Source organism: Heteronotia binoei, chromosome 7, assembly GCF_032191835.1.
Source record: "Heteronotia binoei isolate CCM8104 ecotype False Entrance Well chromosome 7, APGP_CSIRO_Hbin_v1, whole genome shotgun sequence".
NCBI lineage: Eukaryota > Metazoa > Chordata > Lepidosauria > Squamata > Gekkonidae > Heteronotia > Heteronotia binoei.
Window position 1 is genome coordinate 56,347,509 of NC_083229.1, and position 18,471 is coordinate 56,365,979.

Below are 18,471 nucleotides of genomic sequence, written 5' to 3' on the forward strand. Positions count from 1 at the left end.
ACCGATCTAAATGTTAGAATTTTAGTAAACAGCTCTTTATCAGAAAAAAATTGAGGTAACAAAGGGAACTCAACAATGTTGTCTGATATCACTGCTATTTATTCTGGCAATGGAAACACTGGCCAATAAAATCAGACAAGATAATAAAGGAATAAAGGAAGATAAGAATATAAGATGAAAAGCATTTCCTTGAAATATACAATGGAAGAAATAACCAGATTTGGAATATACTTTGGATATAAACTGAATTAAAACTGAATAAAAAGAAGGCCAGGATAATCTTATTATATGTAACTAATGAAGAAATACAGAAATTAACAGGATATATTGTTACTAAAAAAAACCCAATAAAACACCTGGGTATTTATATAATAGGACAAAATAAAAATTTATATAAAGACAATTATCAAAACGGCTGGTCAAGTATCACTGAAGATGGGAAAAACTGAAAATTTCATGTAGAGTTTGGACTGATGGAAGTTCAGGGCTACCAGGCATATATTGAAAGTGTTGATGGTTCTGATGGTTAATCTCTTTGCAGGATGTGGCACAAGACTGACCAGCAACAACATGCTGGTTTGCAGACATTCAACCATATATTGGTCAAGAAGGAGGGTCAGCTCTCCTGTATCAGTACCCAGCTAGGCACTGAAGACTGCACCTCTGTTGAATGGCTGGGGAAGAGAGGCATGTGTTGGAGTCAGCTTTTATCCCTCTTCCATGATCAAAGGTTGGCAGGACTGCCTTCCCAGATTGTTGTCATACACTTGGGAGAAAATGACCTGGGAACAGGTCAGTGGTTTCCCTGCTACCAGAGGTTCCACATGAGGAGCTCATTCAGCACTGGTTTCCCATGCCATTTTGGTTTGGTTGAGTATGTTACCTGGAGGGGAGGCTTGTCTGGAGGGATGTTTACCATACAGAGCTGATAATACCAGGTGATGGCTAAACAATGTTATTGGTACGTCGGTGGGTCTCAGGGGGCAAAGGCTAATTTCATATCCTGGGATCAAGTTCTTGTTGCCACATTTTTTTAGACACAAGGGTGTTCACCTGTCTGCTGCTGGGACATACATTTTCTTAGCTGATCTGCAGGTTGGCCTGCACAACATGCTAGGCATGCAGATTACAGGAGGGGAGTTAAGCCAAGGCTAACCCCCCATGGTAGAAAAAGCACAGTTTAAGGGGTAGCTCTGTAAGGGTTGTGGGGGACATATGACAAGCCTTAAGGCTTAGCATTTGTGGGTGAGGACTATATCCCTCCATGCACACATGTGCAGATCATGAGGAGAAAAGTTTGGAGGGATTCTGGGCCTTGCTCTGAGCCAGGGTGGTATTGCCCTGCTAGGAGGCTTGCCTTGCAACCCATGCTTTAAGGTATTAAGTTAAGTAGATCAGCTTGTTTTACAAATGAAGTTCCCAATTTAACCTATGTTTGATGTCATGTTTTCATTAAAGGTGTGGGCAGGCAAGATCAGTTCCTGCCAAATAGGTCAGGCACCAGCATCTGCCAGCTTCCCTCCTCAGTGAATGAAACATGAGGGGATGGAAAGCCAATTAGGGCTTGCCAATGGGGGCTCACCACATTGGCACTGGCCAGTGGGAGGCAGTCACACTGGCTGGGTTTCAACAGCTACCATCCCCCCTTCTCATTCCAGCACGACATGATATCTCCCATGAATGCTTATTGCAACAGAAGTATCATAACAAAACTGATCATATAACATGATTATATGATGAGACAAGGGAAAATTAAATCCTGGCAAGAAGTTCAAAATAAAGGAAAGAACACTGTGGCTGATATATTACCAAATGGTATCCAAATACAAAGAACAAAAAGAAGGAGGTTACTCAAGAAAGAATATGGCCTATGAACAACAAATTAAAATATTTACTAGGAAAAATATATAAAAGGCTATTGCAATATGAAACCGAAACAAAGCAAATTAAAGACTGCATGATTAAATGGATGAAAAATTTTGGAGAGAATATTTCTGAGTCAATGGGAAAACTTACGGAGCAAATAAATTACATTTACCGACCCCCAAATATTAAGACAGAATTGGTATAAAATATTTTTAGACTGTACATTTGTTTTTAAAAATTAAAAAACCCCTTTCTTCTTAGTCAGGGCTTTAATAGAAAAAGTCCAGCAGGAACTCATTTACATATCAGGCCACACCCCTGATTAGGCTTCCCAATCCCCAGGTCCCAGCGGGGGATTCCCTGGTTTTACAGGCTCCCCCCCTCCCCCAGCCAGCTGGCCGGCGGGGGAAGCTCCACCTCCACAGCCATTATGCACCTCCAGGAATGATCCCCATAGGGAATGATGGGGAATTGATCTGCGGGTGTCAGGGGCTCTGGGGGAGCTGTTTTTTGAGGTAGAGGAGCCAAATTTTCCATATAGCATCTAGTGCCTCTCCCCAAAATACCTCCCAAGTTTCAAAAGGATTGGACCAGGGGGTCCAATTCTATGAGCCCCAAAAGAAGGTGCCCCTATTCTTCATTATTTTCTATGGAAGGAAGGCATTCTAAAAGGTGTGCTGTCCCTTTAAATGTGATGGCCAGAACTCCCTTGGAGTTCAATTATGCTTGTCACACCCTTGCTCCTGGCTCCGCCCCCAAAGTCTCCTGGCTCCACCCCCAAAGTCCCCAGATATTTCTTGAATTGGACTTGGCAACCTTACCCCTGATGCCAAGCCAGCCAGAACTGCATTCCTGCTAAAAAAAAAACACTGTTCCTATCAGTATTCTTCCTTGTCTAACTTTCATACCCATGCATAGAAATAGGGAATACTATGGTATGAATTATTTTGATCTTGGTTGTCAGTGACACATTCTTAAGTTTAATAATATGGAAGCACTGGATGAAGGAACACTTATTCCAATTTGATGGGCTTCCCAGATGAAGTACTGGCAAGAGGTCTTGGCATTGTTGTCTCTGTGATGTCCTCACATACTTGGAGGGCCTAGAAAGTGGCAGTTCTGTAAACACTGCTCTTGATTCTCTGAGCATCCTGAGTGAAATAATAGCAGACATAATAAGAGACATGGCTATGCTATAGCTATGCATTGGGGAGACATGCCAAGTCTTAAGCTCAGGAAGGCCAATGAATTGTATGGCTGAAGGATGGATACAACTTGAGAGTTCCCACTTGGCCAGCTCAGTCTAGCTAATGTGTTGTCTTTATTTCACCACATTATTCTGAATTGCCTCTTAAGTTGGATGGCTAAAGATAGGCAATAAGGTTCTGATATACTGCAGTTAGTTGCCAGTAGCCATCTCATGAGTTTTTGTATGAGATAACAGCTCAAACTGATTTCCCTTGTTCAAATCCACTATTCTGTTGGAACTACAAAAGTCAGAGCATTCTCTTATTGTTCCAAACTATCTCCCTGCTATCTTTCACATTTAAATGAGTTCTAATCAGTGCCAAATGGCATTTAAGAAAACAATTTTTAATCATTTATTTATGACCATTTTGCTTCTATGACAACCCCTTTATTCTCATAAGTTAAACTGTGGACACTGTTGGACATCATAAAATTGGTTTTACTAATTAGCAATATCACCTTATTATTTGAAGATGAAGTTTTCCTTGATTGAAACTGGCACATATGTACCAATGTGCATACAAATATTTTCACTTGGTAGAGACCAGTTGTGAAATCCACCAGGCATAATATAATGGAGAATCACTACCCAAGACCACAGTTTGGAGGGATGGACTGCTGTACAAGTTTTTACAGGCCTTACCCTGCAGAACATTATTTCAATGCCTAAAAAACATGCTGAGTGACAGAAGTTTCCAATTAATTATGGGTCAGTAAATCAGCAAGCAGAAGAAACTGAATAATGGTCTACCCCAAGGCTTGGTTCTCATTCCACTTCTTTTCAATGTATGATGTTCCCAAGACAACATGCAGGAAGTTTACTTATGCCAATGGCACGGCAATTACGCTAAGGTACAAATTGATTGAAAGGACTGAGGAAATACTGACTGATCTTGACATTTTGGCTGACTACTAAATTCAGGAAAAATAGAGTGTTCCTGTTTTCATCTCAGTAGCAATCTTGCCTACTGTGAACTGAATATCTATCTTAATAGCACCCAGCTTAATAGCACACAACTATACACCCAAGTACCTTGGCATTACCTTGGAAAGGATCTTGAGCTACAAACCCCATCTTAACAATGTAGCAGTAAAAATATGCATGTGAAATGACATTCTCCAAAAATTATGTGGTACAACTTGAGCACTGTCCGCCACAACACTTAGATGCTCAGCTCTGAGGTTGGTGCATAGTACTGCAGATGCAGAATACAATGCTTCAGTGTGGTTCAAAAGCCCCTATGTTCACAAACTTGATTTCCAACTCAGTACAACAAGAGAACCATCAATGGATGTATTAAACCCACTGTGACCTTTGGCTACCAACATTGTGCCACACTGCTCCCCAAATATCGGAAGGCAAGATGCTCTTCTTCATGAATATAGAAAGATCCTTGAAAACAGAGCCCATCCACAAAGAGATTTGTTATCTGCATACCTCATGGGATTCACCCCAAAAATCACACCCAAAAGCAAACTATTCTAGATATGTTTAGGTACCATGCTTTATTATAAACATTCTTACTTCCACATTGTCCCGACCAGCCCTAGCCGGGACTTGGCAAGCCACTTGACCCCACCCCTGTGGCTGCCACTGCAGCAACCCCCAATGTGCCGACGGAGGCCATGGCCGCTGCCAGCGCAGCAACCCCACTCCCATCCCCCAGGCCCGACATTCAACTCAGCCAGGGGGGACGCCCAGAAGAGCCATGAAAGGCCCAGCCACTGGGGAGGAGGCCATGACACCTGGAAGGACGATGTCGAGGCAGGGGTGCAGGGGGACTGTGACACATTCAAGTGCATGATATAGATTATTAGCAGTAAAGCCCATTGTAGGAATATAATGGGCCCTAGAAAAATATTCAGGAGGGGAGTGATGAATGTGTAGGTGGCAGGAAGGAAGATAGAAAAACAGAATGTAAGAAAAAGAAAGACAGGACTTCCTGTTCCGGCTTCAGCTCAGCGACATTGAGGGGGAAATCGCAGTGCTTGCTATCCCCTCGAATTGCACGGGTTGAGGGGGGTCCGGTCACCCAGATATCGATGAGACTCCAGAAGAGGGGTCTCTAAGCATGGGATGTGATGAAACCCAGGACTTTCAGCGGCAGCAGAGCCCTGGGACTTCTTGTCTATCCTGAAGCCTCACTGTTGCAATTGCCATTTTGTGTGGCACCAGCTGTGTCTACTGGTAACAGAACTGCTTGATGTTAAAGCATATTGCTACTACAATCAGCAAAAATCTGCCTTGCAAGTAAGTCTTTTTTGCAATGTTACCTACTAGCTAAACTTTTATTATTATACCAAATTTGACTGTTCAGAATGAGGGAGAAGAAGATTTATGCCCATCCACCCATGGAAGATCAGCTTTCAAACTTAAAAGAACAATATTGTAGTAACTTATTATCTTAAATAAAAGCAACTGGAGCGAATACTTATGGATTGATTTGGTACAAAATCAAACAACACAGTATTGGGACTTACAATACAATAATACTATGAAAAAAGGCTTGATGCAACTTTGTGATCTGTCTGGACTGATCTAATTTCTATTGGAACTCAGGAGAAGAAAATTCTTAATTGGAAACGTGGAAGAATTTGCTAATTGAGACTTAAAGTTGGATTTCTGGTCTTAATTGTTTTGCTATTGTATTGTTTCATATTGAGAAAAAGATGGCATCTCAAACTGAAGTGAATACTCAAAAGGATTTCATGGCCACCAGCTTCTCTATTCAGCAGGGAACTGACTCTTTAACAGAACTCATCAGATCGCATTCAAAAGCTTCTGGACAAATGTGGCGAAATCAATAATATCCAGGATTTGACATCTCAAGGAATATAAGAGATATCTTACGAATTGGAAGAGGCCGATATACAAATGTCTGAGAATGTATTGTGCAAAGGCAAAATGGAAGAGGCCCCTGATTCTTCATGGCAGAAAGAGAAAGCACAAATTACCAAGATAAAGAAACAGAAGAGTGACGTCGACATGGCCTGCAAGCTTGCTGTAATATCAGTCAAGAATAGAAGGAAGAAATTTGTGGATTCTAGCAAAGTAAGACCCAAGAGAATGAAAACCTGGAAGGCTTTTAAGAAAAAGAGACTGATTGTTCTTTAACTGGCATAATACTTTGGGACTTAAATTCTTTTTTTGGAATTTGATTTTTAAGGGTCCCTTCAAAACTCAAAGCAGGACTATTTGGTTTTTATTTTTTTTAAATTGAACGAGAAATTTGTTTTGCCTTGATGTGATTTTTTGTGAATCGTAAATCACAATGAAGGTTGAGCAATTGTTGCCAAAAATGAGGGGTTTTAATGATGTTAATAACCTGTAAAACCCTAATGTAAGGCTAAAAAATTATGCTGTTTATATGGGATCTGGAGTATTATGGATAGATTATATACACACATATAAACAAAGGTATGCACACACATACAAGAAGGCATGTGAAAGGGAAGATAAAGGAAATATGTGCATACCTTGATTATTTTTGTTGTTCTTTGAATGGCTGATGAGGAGGTGCCCCTTTGCCTACTCCCATGCATTGAGATGTCTGCCAATAAATTAATCCACTAAGAGTTTTTTCTTTGTTTTTCAGGAAAGTTAGTGCAAGGGTTCCCTTCTCTGTTTAGCATGATGTTGTGGGAGCAATCGGGAATGGCCATCGCCTTTTGCTCTGCTTTGTGTAACTGGAGATGAGTGTTTCTGTAAAAACAGCATTCCATGGTTTTTTTTCCCTTCTCTCCTTACTTTTTCACTTTTTTTTTAGGAAACCTACCCTTTTTGCTCATTAAGAGAGCTAAACTTTTCAAGTAGGTGCCTAAAGATATCTACATTTGCTAATAAGATATGCACATTATAATTGTATCCATCCAACTTAGAATCCTTTTATGTTTAATGAGAAGCTTGTTTTATTTTCAACAGCCTTGAGATTCCTCAGTAATTCAGATATAGAAACACAGCCGCTGCTGCTCTAAACTGAAACCTCTTGGTCAACAAGCTTGTATTGAAGACCAGAATCTGAACTTTTCTTTCTCTTCTTTTCTTTCTTTGGTTGTTCTATGTAGATTAAAAATACACAGATTTGGTTTTGTATGATCATAGACATGATAGATAAGAATCTGGAATTTGCCACTAAACAATTTGTAAAACAGTAGGATTTTATAATAATATCAAAAAGTCATAAAAAAATTTGTAGAATTTAAATATCTATGCACTAATTTTGAATACTTGCGGGTATAATGAACTATACTTTTTCCTTGTTTTTTTTAATGTAGCAATAACTGTAATCTACTCTTTTATTTTCTGTACCCTATCCCTTCCCCCAATTCCCTAATTTTCCCTGTAAAACTTAATAAAACTTGTTAAAGATGAAGAAAGAGAGAGGAAGAATGGTAGGAAGAAGATGAGGAGAAAAGAGAGAAAGAAAAATGGAAGGAAGGAAGGTAGAAAGACAGAGGCTGCAATCACACACCTTAAATGCAGTTTCAATCCAGTTTCAAAGCACTTTCAATCTCAATTTTGCCAGTTCACACAGTAAAATCCAGTTGGAAGGTGCATTGGAAGTGAATTGAAAGTAGGGTTGCCAATCCCCAGTTGTGGGCAAGGGATCCCCCAGTTTGGAGGCCTTCCCCCCACTTCAGGGTCATCAGAAAGTGGGGGGGGAGGGAAATGTCTGCTGGGCGCTCCATTATTCTCTATGGAGACTGATTCCCATAGGGTATAATGGATAATTGATCAGTTGGTATCTGGGGTTCCATAGGAGTTGTTTTTTGAGGTAGAGGCACCAAATTTGCAGCACAGAACCCAATGCCTCACCTCAAAACACCTTCCAAGTTTCAAAATGATTGGACCAGGGGGTCCAATTCTATGAGTCCAAAAGTATGCCTCTATACTTCATTATTTCCAATTGAGGGAAGGCATCTAAAAGGTGTGTGGTCCCTTTTAATATTATGGCCAGAACGCTATTTGGAGTTCATTTATGCTTGTCACAACCTTGTTCCTGGCTCCACCCCCAAAGTCCCCAGATATTGGACCTGGCAACCTTAATTGAAAGTGCATTATTTAGTGCATGTGATTGCAGCCAGAATGAAATAAAAAGACAGAAAGGCAGAGATACAGGGAAAGAATGAGGCAAAGGACAGAAGGAAGGTACAAAAATGAGGGAGGACTGGAGTGAGAAAGAAAAATGAGAAGGAAGATAGAATGAGAAAGACAGAGAGAATGATAGAAAAGAATGAAGTGAGAGTCATGTAAAAGTTTGGGAGAAAGGAATAAAGTAAAGAGGAAGGAAGGAAGACAGAGAAATGACAGGAAGACAGGCAAGCAGGCAGGAAGAGAGACAGCCATTGGAAGCCTGTCTTTCACCGCCTCCCACTTTCAGGTGAGGGGAACAAAAGGGAGCCTTCAAATAGCTCTTAAAGCAAGTCAGGGGTCATTTTGTAGAAAAAGGGGTGCCAGAGCTCATTGCCAGAACTCGTTAACACAACTCATTTGCATATGACAGGCCCCCCCCCCCAAACATCACTGGAAGGTGTACTAAATTATATCAGCTCAGAATCTACCTTAAAATGCTTCTTGAATTTTAGTTCACAGTAAAACATTACTCCCATCATACTTTTAAAATTACTTTCTCCTATGTGGCCCCAGTGCTTGATGAAGATTTCCATCTGTCCACTTTATATGTTCTGGTAATTTTCCCATTTTTTGTGGGGGGAAATATTAGAAAGTTTGTCAAATCTTAAGAGTTCAGCAAAATTTTCACAAGGATTTTGAACAATGGAGCCCAGAAGCAAATATTTTTATTTGGGAGGCGGGTTAAGAAAGAGCACAACAAAATTTAGAGCTGCAGTCCTGTGGTCTCCTGCCCAAAATGAAGCCTGGCGCAAGCAGCCCATTGTAGCCTAATTTGAATAGAAAGAATGAAGACTATTTGCAGGTGGAAAGGGGACTTGATACTGCTAAACTGTCCTCTCCCCCCACCCCCCTATTGTGATTGAACATTCATTTTCTGTCAGGTGAAGAGATTTAATTGTTTTCTTTCAGAGTTTGCTTCAGTGCATATAGTTATTAAATGATGTTCAATATTACTTAAGCAAGTGGCATCCAGCCCCATCACACTTTGGCAAATAGAAGGGGAAGACATGGGAGCAGTGACAGACTTCACATTCCTGAGATCCAAGATCACTGCAGATGGTGACTATAGTCATGAAATTAAAAGACATTTGCTCTTTGGCGAACCTATGGCGAACAGCTATGGCGAACCTAGACAGTATAATAAAAAGTAGAGATATCACCCTGCCAACAAAAGCCCGTGTAGTCAAAGTGATGGTATTCCCAGCAGTAATGTATGGCTGTGAGAGTTGGACCATAAGGAAGGCTGAACGCAGAAGAATAGATGCTTTTGAGCTGTTGTGCTCAAGACTCTTGAGAGTCCCTTGGACTGCAAGAAGATCAAATCAATCAGTCCTAAGGGAAATCAACCCTGACTGTTCCCTGAAAGGTCAGATGCTGAAGCTGAAATACTTTGGCCACCAAATGAGAAGGCAGCACTCACTGGAGAAGACCCTGATGCTAGGAAAGACAGAAGGCAGAAGAAGGGGACGGTAAAGGATGAGATGGCTGGACAGCGTTACTGATGTAACAAACACGAATTTGAGCAGACTTCGGAGGATGGCAGAAAACAGGAGGGCCTGGCGTGACTTTGTCAATGGGGTCACGGAGTCATATGGACATATGAAGCTGCCTTATACTGAATCAGACCTTTGGTCCATCCAAGTCAGTATTGTCTTCTCAGACTGGCAGCGGCTCTCCAGGGTCTCAAGCTGAGGCTTTTCACACCTATTTGCCTGGATCCTTTTTTGGAGATGCCAGGGATTGAACCTGGGACCTTCTGCTTCCCAAGCAGATGCTCTACCACTGAGCCACCGTCTCTCCCAGACTTGACTGTGCAACTGAACAACAAATGTGTGCCACATTATATTAGTTCACACTGGATTTAACTACAGACTGTGCTGTAAATGAAGAGGTGGACTATTGTCTCATAAGTAGGATTTTCTAGCATATTTATAAAAAGTATATACACCTCACCTGCCGCACAGTAGGGACAAGGGGCCATACTGGGCACGTGCAACTTTTGTGGGGAGTGTTAGATGGAGGTGTCAAAACAGCGGCAGTATTGGTTTTTTGGGGGGGAGGCAGATGGACTGAGGAGAGGCAGTGGTGATCAGTGAGGTTCCAGGAGAACCTCTCAGCAGAGAACCGTCTCCCTCAAAGGCTGGTGGGGTTCTGGCCTGACAGGGCTGGCAGTAGGCTACCCAATGATGGGGGGAGTGCTGACAAAGTACAAGGCCACTCCTGTGGTTGCCACATCTTTCAATAAAAATTGAGGGATGTGCCACCATGTTGGGTTTTTATTATATCTATGATTTCATGCAATAGTACTACAAGAATAATACATTACATTTGTTGGCCTTGATAAAACAATGTGATTGAATGCCTAGGGCACTAAACTGTAGCCTCAAACAACCTATATTCTCCGTAGATTTTCAACATTTAACTGAACAGAGCTACATAAAATTGTTAGTGTTTATCTCACCCTGGCACAAAACGTACATTCAAATTACCTTTGAGTTGGTGGCTCTTATTTTAAGGGATCACAATGTTTGTCTTTCTGCTGTAGTCCTATCAAACATTGTCCTACCCAGTCTACAGATCCCCTGTATTTTCTTGCTATTTGCACCATAAAGAAAGGGCTACTTTCCATTATTTGCATGAAACATTTGGTGTTGAAAAGTGCTAATTAGTTTCAAAAGATCCTGTGCTATTTGGCTTTGATCTAGCAAGCTCAGCTCTTGAACAGCCTTAACTGAGGACAAACAAAAGATGAAATTTCAAAGAGGAAGGAAGGACAATAATTTTTTTAAGTGAAAATCTTCCTTTTCAAAAATGGAATCCCTGCTTTTCTGGGACAGTCGGCAGACTTGGCCAGCAGAATTTGGTGATAAAAATACAAGTGGTTATTGTAGCCATAGGTTCAATCATTCACTATAATAAAATCATTAGTCAGTCATACCATGGACAGTTCATTCACTGAAATAAAGTTTTGGCAGTTCCTTGCTCAAGATTAGTAGATCCTTGTAGGCTTAAAATATTATGTATTACAATGAATGAAATCTAGCTTCCATCAAAGTTTCCTTATGGTTTCTAAGTGCTTTTTTTTTAACCCACTGAATTAAAACTGGAATAACCAACTGTAATATTATTAGACAATTCAATGTCTTGAAACATAACTGTAACAATCTCCTGTACTGCTAGTGTAATTAAATGGCACAAGACACTTATGTTTATGCCACACTAAAATTCTGCAATACTAACATTTTACTGAATTTTATGGGTTTTTTTTATTATAAGCCATATAAGCCATATTTATGGAGTTGTGGTTAAGAAATAACTCCAATAAATACATTCAGTATCTTATGAAAGGGAATCCCAAAAGTCCCATCAGAGACTGAACCTGGCCTTTTTTCCAACCTTTCTGTAGTTAGTTTGAATGAAATCAATGTTTTAGCATGTGCCTTTTATTGAAAAGGGACACGTGATAAGTATACAGCAAGAGAACATGCCAGCACAAATCAGATCTAAGCATTTGAGACATTTCATTTAACATAACATTGCAATAAAATTAACACACAGTTTCTGCAAGTTGTAAAGATTTGCCATATAACCAGTAGAACTGAACCTCCTCATCCACCCATCCCATTTTATTTCTAGGCCAATCAGAAAGCTTCAGTCTTATTACTCTTGACTGCAGCTCCCAACAGAGGTCCAAGAAAGGATCCCCTTTTTAGTGCCACAGGATGAACCTTTGAGATAACACAAGAAGAACATGCCATTAAGCTGCAGTCAACTCATGGAGACTCCCTTCTCCAAACCCAACAAGAAGATGGCACAATACTGTGACTCATGCAATGCTTCCTGCTTGGAATCCTTTACAGAGGTTAACATAAGGGCTTTGTGATAATCTGCTTTAAATTCTTATGAAGTACTGGTGTTCATCCAGTCATCTGCAGACTTCGCAAAGTTGGATTTTTCCATTTCCCTCTCTTGCCACAGACCCCTGCAAATCTTGTTCCCGTGGGTACAAGAGACTCTCAGAAACTGCAAAGGGGACAAAGGAGGAGGGACATATATCCATGCTAGCTAGATATATGGCACCATGTCTCCTGTCTGACAGCTCTTCATCTTGGGGAATTCTAAGTGGGCAACCATTTATAACCATAAAATCAGTATCACTTGACATTCACCCCAAGGCCACCTTACTCACTGTTTTATTCATCCAATCAGAGTGGCAAAAAGAATAGCAAAATGATGTATCTGTCACACTAACAATAGCAATGGATACTCATGGGAAAGGTGGAGATTCTAACTGAGAAATCTACAGAACAAAATTATATGGTGGTTATTCCATTTTTCATTAATGCATTTTTAAATAAAGGGAATGAGATCATATTTTGAGATAGTTAATGGGCAAGTCATAGCACTTACTGCATTTTCACTCAGTGACCCACACAAGACCAAGCATAATATATTTTGCTATTGGGTAACAAGTCTGATTTACAACCCTGAACCAGTCACCTCTTGAACAACCTCAGTAATTCTCTATCTCACACAATAAGATAAGTACTGATAAACAAAAAGAACCACCAATCCTTATAAAGAGCAGGGATCTGAAGAAACCTGCCTACTAATCAGTAAATATGGTACTGGAAAAGAAGTTACTTCCTGCCTGGACAAGGTAACTAATGCTATTATAAATCAAAGGCAGTGCCTGGGTGTGAGGCTAGGTAGCATTGGGAATAATCGCAAACAAGTTTATTCAGAAATTCCACTTTTTCCCAATGGGGCTTGCTTACTTCCAGGAAAATTATTTTAGGACTTCAATATTGATCAAGTTATGAAACAAATAGGAAAGGAATGTGTAATGGGGGGGGGGGAAGATCTGATACTGGTTTATTGTAACTCCCTTAATAAGCTTCTCATGCCTATGTACTTGAAGAAACAGTTGTAAGCTTTTCCAGCATTAAACTTCTGAACCTCAAGGACACTTGTGTTGACCCAGTCACATGAAGATTTATTGACTTCTCAGTGCAAAAAAAAAAAAAAGGTAATTCTTTCCTCCCCATTCAAACTTGGAGAAATTCTTTCTATTACAGCAAGAGTATGACACAGCACATTGGATAGCAATGGTGGTTACCAATAGCATTTTACAATTACCACTATTAAACACATCACCTAGGCTTACTTCGAAGAAATTAAAACATTCTAAATGAATCTATCAAAGCCATTGTACATTAATGCTCTCCCCCCACCATGGATGATGACAGAATAACTGGGAAATTCAGAGGTGAAGAAATCAGTTCTCATTCTTCCTCCCACAAACCACTAATTTTGAGTTCTTGGCAAGAAACCTGAAGTAACACAAGAACAGACTTTTTGTTTTCAGATTGTACAACTTCCACAATATTTAGTCAGCTTGTGAAACTGCTCGCAGTAAATCCATCCATCTCCACATACACAAATCCCTGAATGTCAAGAAGTCATCCTTACATATTCAAAGCTATGAAGAATCACAACCAAGAATCCAGCTTCATATGGTTGTAATAAGCCCTGTCAATATACAGAAACACTGAGGGTTTTTTTTAAAAAGCCTGATATGCCTAGACAGCTATACGACTGTCTGGTTTGTGATTCAACTCTGATAAACTCTCCAAAAGAATTTTTTGCAATAAATGATCTAATCAGAACAGCATTTGAAAATCATTTTTAAAAATAATCCATAGATGCCTCACTTCCTGTGAGTGCATAATACCTTCCATATTTGGAAATGCTGCCTCAACACTATCGCAGGCTATTTCACAATCTTCTGTCATTGGTTCTGCTTAGGGTAAAAATCCTGTGAGACAAATCTATCTACTACTGATACCCACTATTAGGATAATGTACTGAAGGACACAGTAATTGATTTTCAGCTGTTTCAGAATGAATTTCACAGAATTTCAGGTGTCATGCATTCAAAACCTGTTATATATGTCTTCCAAAACATTCATCCATTCCATCTTTTAATTTTTTTAAAAAAAATTGAATATTGTTTTGAAACTTAAGCCTTTCTGCATTGTTCTGCAAGAGCTAAATAAAGCACTAAGAGTTCAAAAAGTTAAGCAACAACCTTAATATGTCACTATTTGAACAAACTCACCCACCTTGACTAGAAGTGCCAAAAGGAGGAAACCTCTGCCAGGTAATAAACTAACACACAATTAAGCCAATCTACTTCAAAGTAGATTCAGTCTCCAACAAGTTATTGCACTTCTTGCCATTTGTTTGACAAAAAATAGACTAAAAATAATGCAACCACTATCATCTCATCAGCCTGCAAGACAAGTTCAGCTGAGTGATTTACCCAAAGTTGCCTGTTTGCTACCTTGAGGGCCCTTAATTGGTAGAAATTCAGGTAAAAATGATTTAAATAAATACCTAGGAAATGTCATTGCTTAGCAGTAGGGTTGCCAGCTTCAGAGATTTTGGACATGGAGCCCGAGGAAGGTGGGGTTTGGGGAGTCCACCTTCTGAAGTGGACATTTTCTCCAGGTGAACTGATCTCTATTATCTAATCCCAGGAGATCTCCAGCCACTACCTGGATGTTGGCAACCCTAGCAGTAGGTACCTAGATGCTGAAGTTCAACATATTCACCATTGCATAATTTTGCCCCTGGACATATCTGATACGTTTGCTCTTCCATCAAGAAGGCTCCCAGGTAGAAAAGAGGCAAACCAAAGGAGAAGGGCAATGCATCTTGAATATGCAAAGGAAGGCATTTCTGCAGCCTGGCAGACCTGCTGAAGCCACAGTGGTTCTCCAAGCTCTCAGAATGATTTTTTTTTTTGCCTTGTTCTTCAGGTAATCTGACTACCCAACACCCCTTGAGCTCTGAACAGTTTTACAGCTGTTGTGTAGCTAATGGGAAATTTGCGTGTGTGCAGGCACGGGTGCGTACCCAAGACAAACACTGTCCAGAAGAAACCAAATGTCAACTTGAGGTATATAGCAGTAGTTGTAAATTTTTCCTTTGAACATTCACCATCTGGAACAGTAGATTATGTTTTGACAAAAACAACACCAAAAAATCCCTAGACTAGTTTAAGGGCATTGTTTTGCTTTTTCAAGGCAGCCCTATCAGGTCAAGTAGTTTTGCTTGACTTGTTGTCCTACCTCAGCTTTCCAAATGGGCACTTGGTTTTGCCTGAACTTTTCAGAACATTCAGACCATTAGGTTAGTCAGCTGAAATGCAGCTGCCTCCTAATTGCAGCAGAAGCCCTGTTGATGTGCTTACATTCTTGACACCACAGCTGCACCTTGGCTGTGTTATAAGGTTACCAGCGCCTATCACTGCACAGAGACATGCTGGCTGCGGGGACCTCGCTTTGTTTCTGTCCCTTTTCCTGCTGATGCATTTGGTCCAAACATCAGTCCTTCACAAGCTGCAAGTGGTGCTTTCCTGGCTTAGAGTATCTGGGAAATTTTCCACATCTCCTAAGCGAGTGCTGAAAAATCAAAACACTTCTATTTATTCACCTTACTCCCTGACTAATTAGGAGTCTGCTAATACTCTTATTTGATATTGTTTGGAGGGATTATTTATAAGGATCCCTTCCTTGCTGAGAGTTGTGCTTGAGAATTAAAACAGAGCATAATCTGTAAAGCAGCCAAACAGAATGCTTGGGTGGAGGTGGCGGTGGGAGTATTCTAAAAGGTGTTATATAGCTTTATGAGGATTGTTTTTTTTGTAGAATCAAGTGTCTGAATCACAGCACACTCATTACAAATCTGTGCACCCTACCTACTGCAATCTCATTTCAGAAAGGGTTATGAACTGTATCACCTAGAGAAGCTCTCCCCTACAAAGACTGAGAATAGTACCAGAGTTTTCCCCTCCACCCACCCACAAGAGAGGCAAAATCTCTCACATCTGTCCCACAAGGCCTGCAAGGATCATGGTGCATGTTAATCTTTGGCAGGAGGCAACAGAGTAGTACTTTTAAAGCAGGGCACACTTATTTAGGTACCTTTTTATTACAAAGCCAAAAAACTAAAGCAAATGTTGAAGCATCAGTACATCCCAAAATACATAATACAAGCAACCAGAGGAATAACTTAATTCTAAAATACCTAACTGCCAAATTAAACCATCTTCTTTAATTGGTGAGCAGTGTTCCTCTCTTCTTGAAGGCAGCAACAGCCAGCCCCATACTATTGTGTTTTCCTCCAAAGTCAAACCCATGGAGTTCAATGGACTTACTCTCCAAGTCTACTTTCCCCTGCAAACCAAAGCCCATTTTGCAAGGACATCCCATTGAGGGATCTGGGATAATTTTCTGTTGGAAGATCAGCAGCACTAGTCATACTAAATGTCAAAGGACAAATTTCCAGTTTCAAGGCTCTGCTTCTGTGCCTTCCCCAAACATTAAAAACATACATCTGACTGTTTCAATTTAATTAACACTTCAGATAGCCTGCTCAGAACCTATAAATACAGCTACTTTAATGATCCGTTATGGCGATGCTACTTAGTTTTCAGCGACTCGTAAAAGTTTCGCAAACAGACCTGCAAATGAATTACATCCATCTGCTCCGCTGCAGCTGCAAAAGGCAGCTCGCTCCCCATATTGCTGGTCTGTTGCTGACTTCTGCCTCTCTCGCCACACGAGGAAGCTTTGCCAAGCCGAGCGCTGCTGCTCCACAAGGAGCCCTCCAAAATGCGAAGCCTGCTCCAAAGACATTTCTTCCAAGCATCTGGCTTGCTTTGCAATGAAGCACAGGACTACCCGCCCGCATCCTCCCCCATAAATCAGATTGTACAACGGTGTGGCATCTAAAAGTGAATTCTCTGAAAACTTGGGGGTACGAAAGCCTTTTTTTTTTTTAAGCACGAACTTGTGGAAGCTCCACTAGGACTCCCCAGCTGCAACGCCCTGTCAAGTCCCGAAAGTTTGCTAGCCGGGGCAAGCGGTCCAAACGCATGGCTCCACAGCCTCCCAGCGCTTTCTCTAATCGACACCTTTGGCACAGCCTGACCTCAAAAATGCATTAAGGGCCTTAGCGCTCCGAGGACAGGCAGGCATCAAGCTATGCCCACAGTTATCTGTCAGCTATACAATAGCAGCATTGATAAGGCAGTAGCAACTGGCTTTGACAAGTGTGCTGGAGCAGCATTCCATTCAAAGTCGGGATAGGAGGGAGAGAAAGGGGGGGGGGGAGGTAGGGAGAGAAAGCATTCGCGAGGAAACCCCTTTACCTGCACAAACAGCTGCTTCCTTGCTGGAGGAAAAGCGATGGCACCCTCCCTGACCCCTTTCGCCCTCACTCTCCCCCCACCCCCTAAAACTGAAAGGCACCTTTGGGGGATTGGAGGGGGGTGTGTCTTTGCTCAACATGGGAGCAGAAGAGCACACCAGCCAGCCCCGGCGAGGCAGCGCAGGGCTTCCCTAATCCCCACTCGAACGTGATGACACGCACTAACCCCAACCATCTGTTGAAACACGTCCTCCAGGAGCCCCCGGCGCGGTGCTGCTGTGTCAAGACGGGCTGCCCAATCCAAGCGCCGGCGGAGGAGCAGGAGGAACTGCAGGCGAGGCGGAGCGGGCAGGGGAGCGAGAGAAGCAAAACCGGGCTGGCGGCCGGAGCCCGCACTTCGCCAAGTAACCTGAGAGTTGCCGACAGAAAGGCGGCTATTAAAAAAGAGCGAGGGAGAGAGAGCCTGAGGGTGGGCGGGGCTAGCGGGGAAGGTAGAGGGCGGGCAGGATTCCTCTCGTGGGGGGCGCTCCGTTGCCTCGCCCAACTCCTTGCATTCCCGGAGGACCCGGGTGGAGATCGTCCAGAGGAAAGCATCGGTTGTTAATTCTTTTTCCCTTTAAAAGGGGTGGGGGAAGGGGGAGAGAAGAGTGTCCTTCGCGAGCCGTTTCCCAGCGTAGATCAAAAAGAGCCCGCTGGAGAGAATTTGAGCAAGTGTTAATAGGGCTCGGTCGTTTGCACTGAACTGGGACATTTGCATCTTGCAGTACTAACAATCCACCTTCCCGGGATGACCATGTGGTCTCCTTGGGCTCTCCGGGAGCTGCAGAGAGTCAGCGGCCATGTGCACTGGAAGCACCAGAGGCTTTCTTATGTTAATGAAGTCCTCCTGGGTCTCTTGTGGGAGCTGCTTCACGCGGAATCTCTTTCACCTGCACATGCTTCCACTAAAAGGGTACTTTTTTAAAACAGCAGCTTGTAAATTAAGTGGCCATTTGAATTTACAT

At 41.7% G+C, this 18,471-nt stretch overlaps 1 protein-coding gene across 1 annotated transcript in view; it reads right to left on the bottom strand.

Annotated features, from left to right (window-relative positions):
- SULF1 (sulfatase 1) overlaps window positions 1–17,667 on the bottom strand; it is a 157,398-nt gene extending 139,731 nt beyond the window's left edge. Inside the window, exon 1 of the mRNA XM_060243665.1 lies at window positions 17,469–17,667. Coding sequence (XP_060099648.1) covers window positions 17,469–17,607 — 139 coding nt within the window. The 5' untranslated portion in view covers window positions 17,608–17,667. The remainder of the gene's footprint in view (window positions 1–17,468) is intronic.
- Window positions 17,668–18,471: the final 804 nt, after the last annotated feature.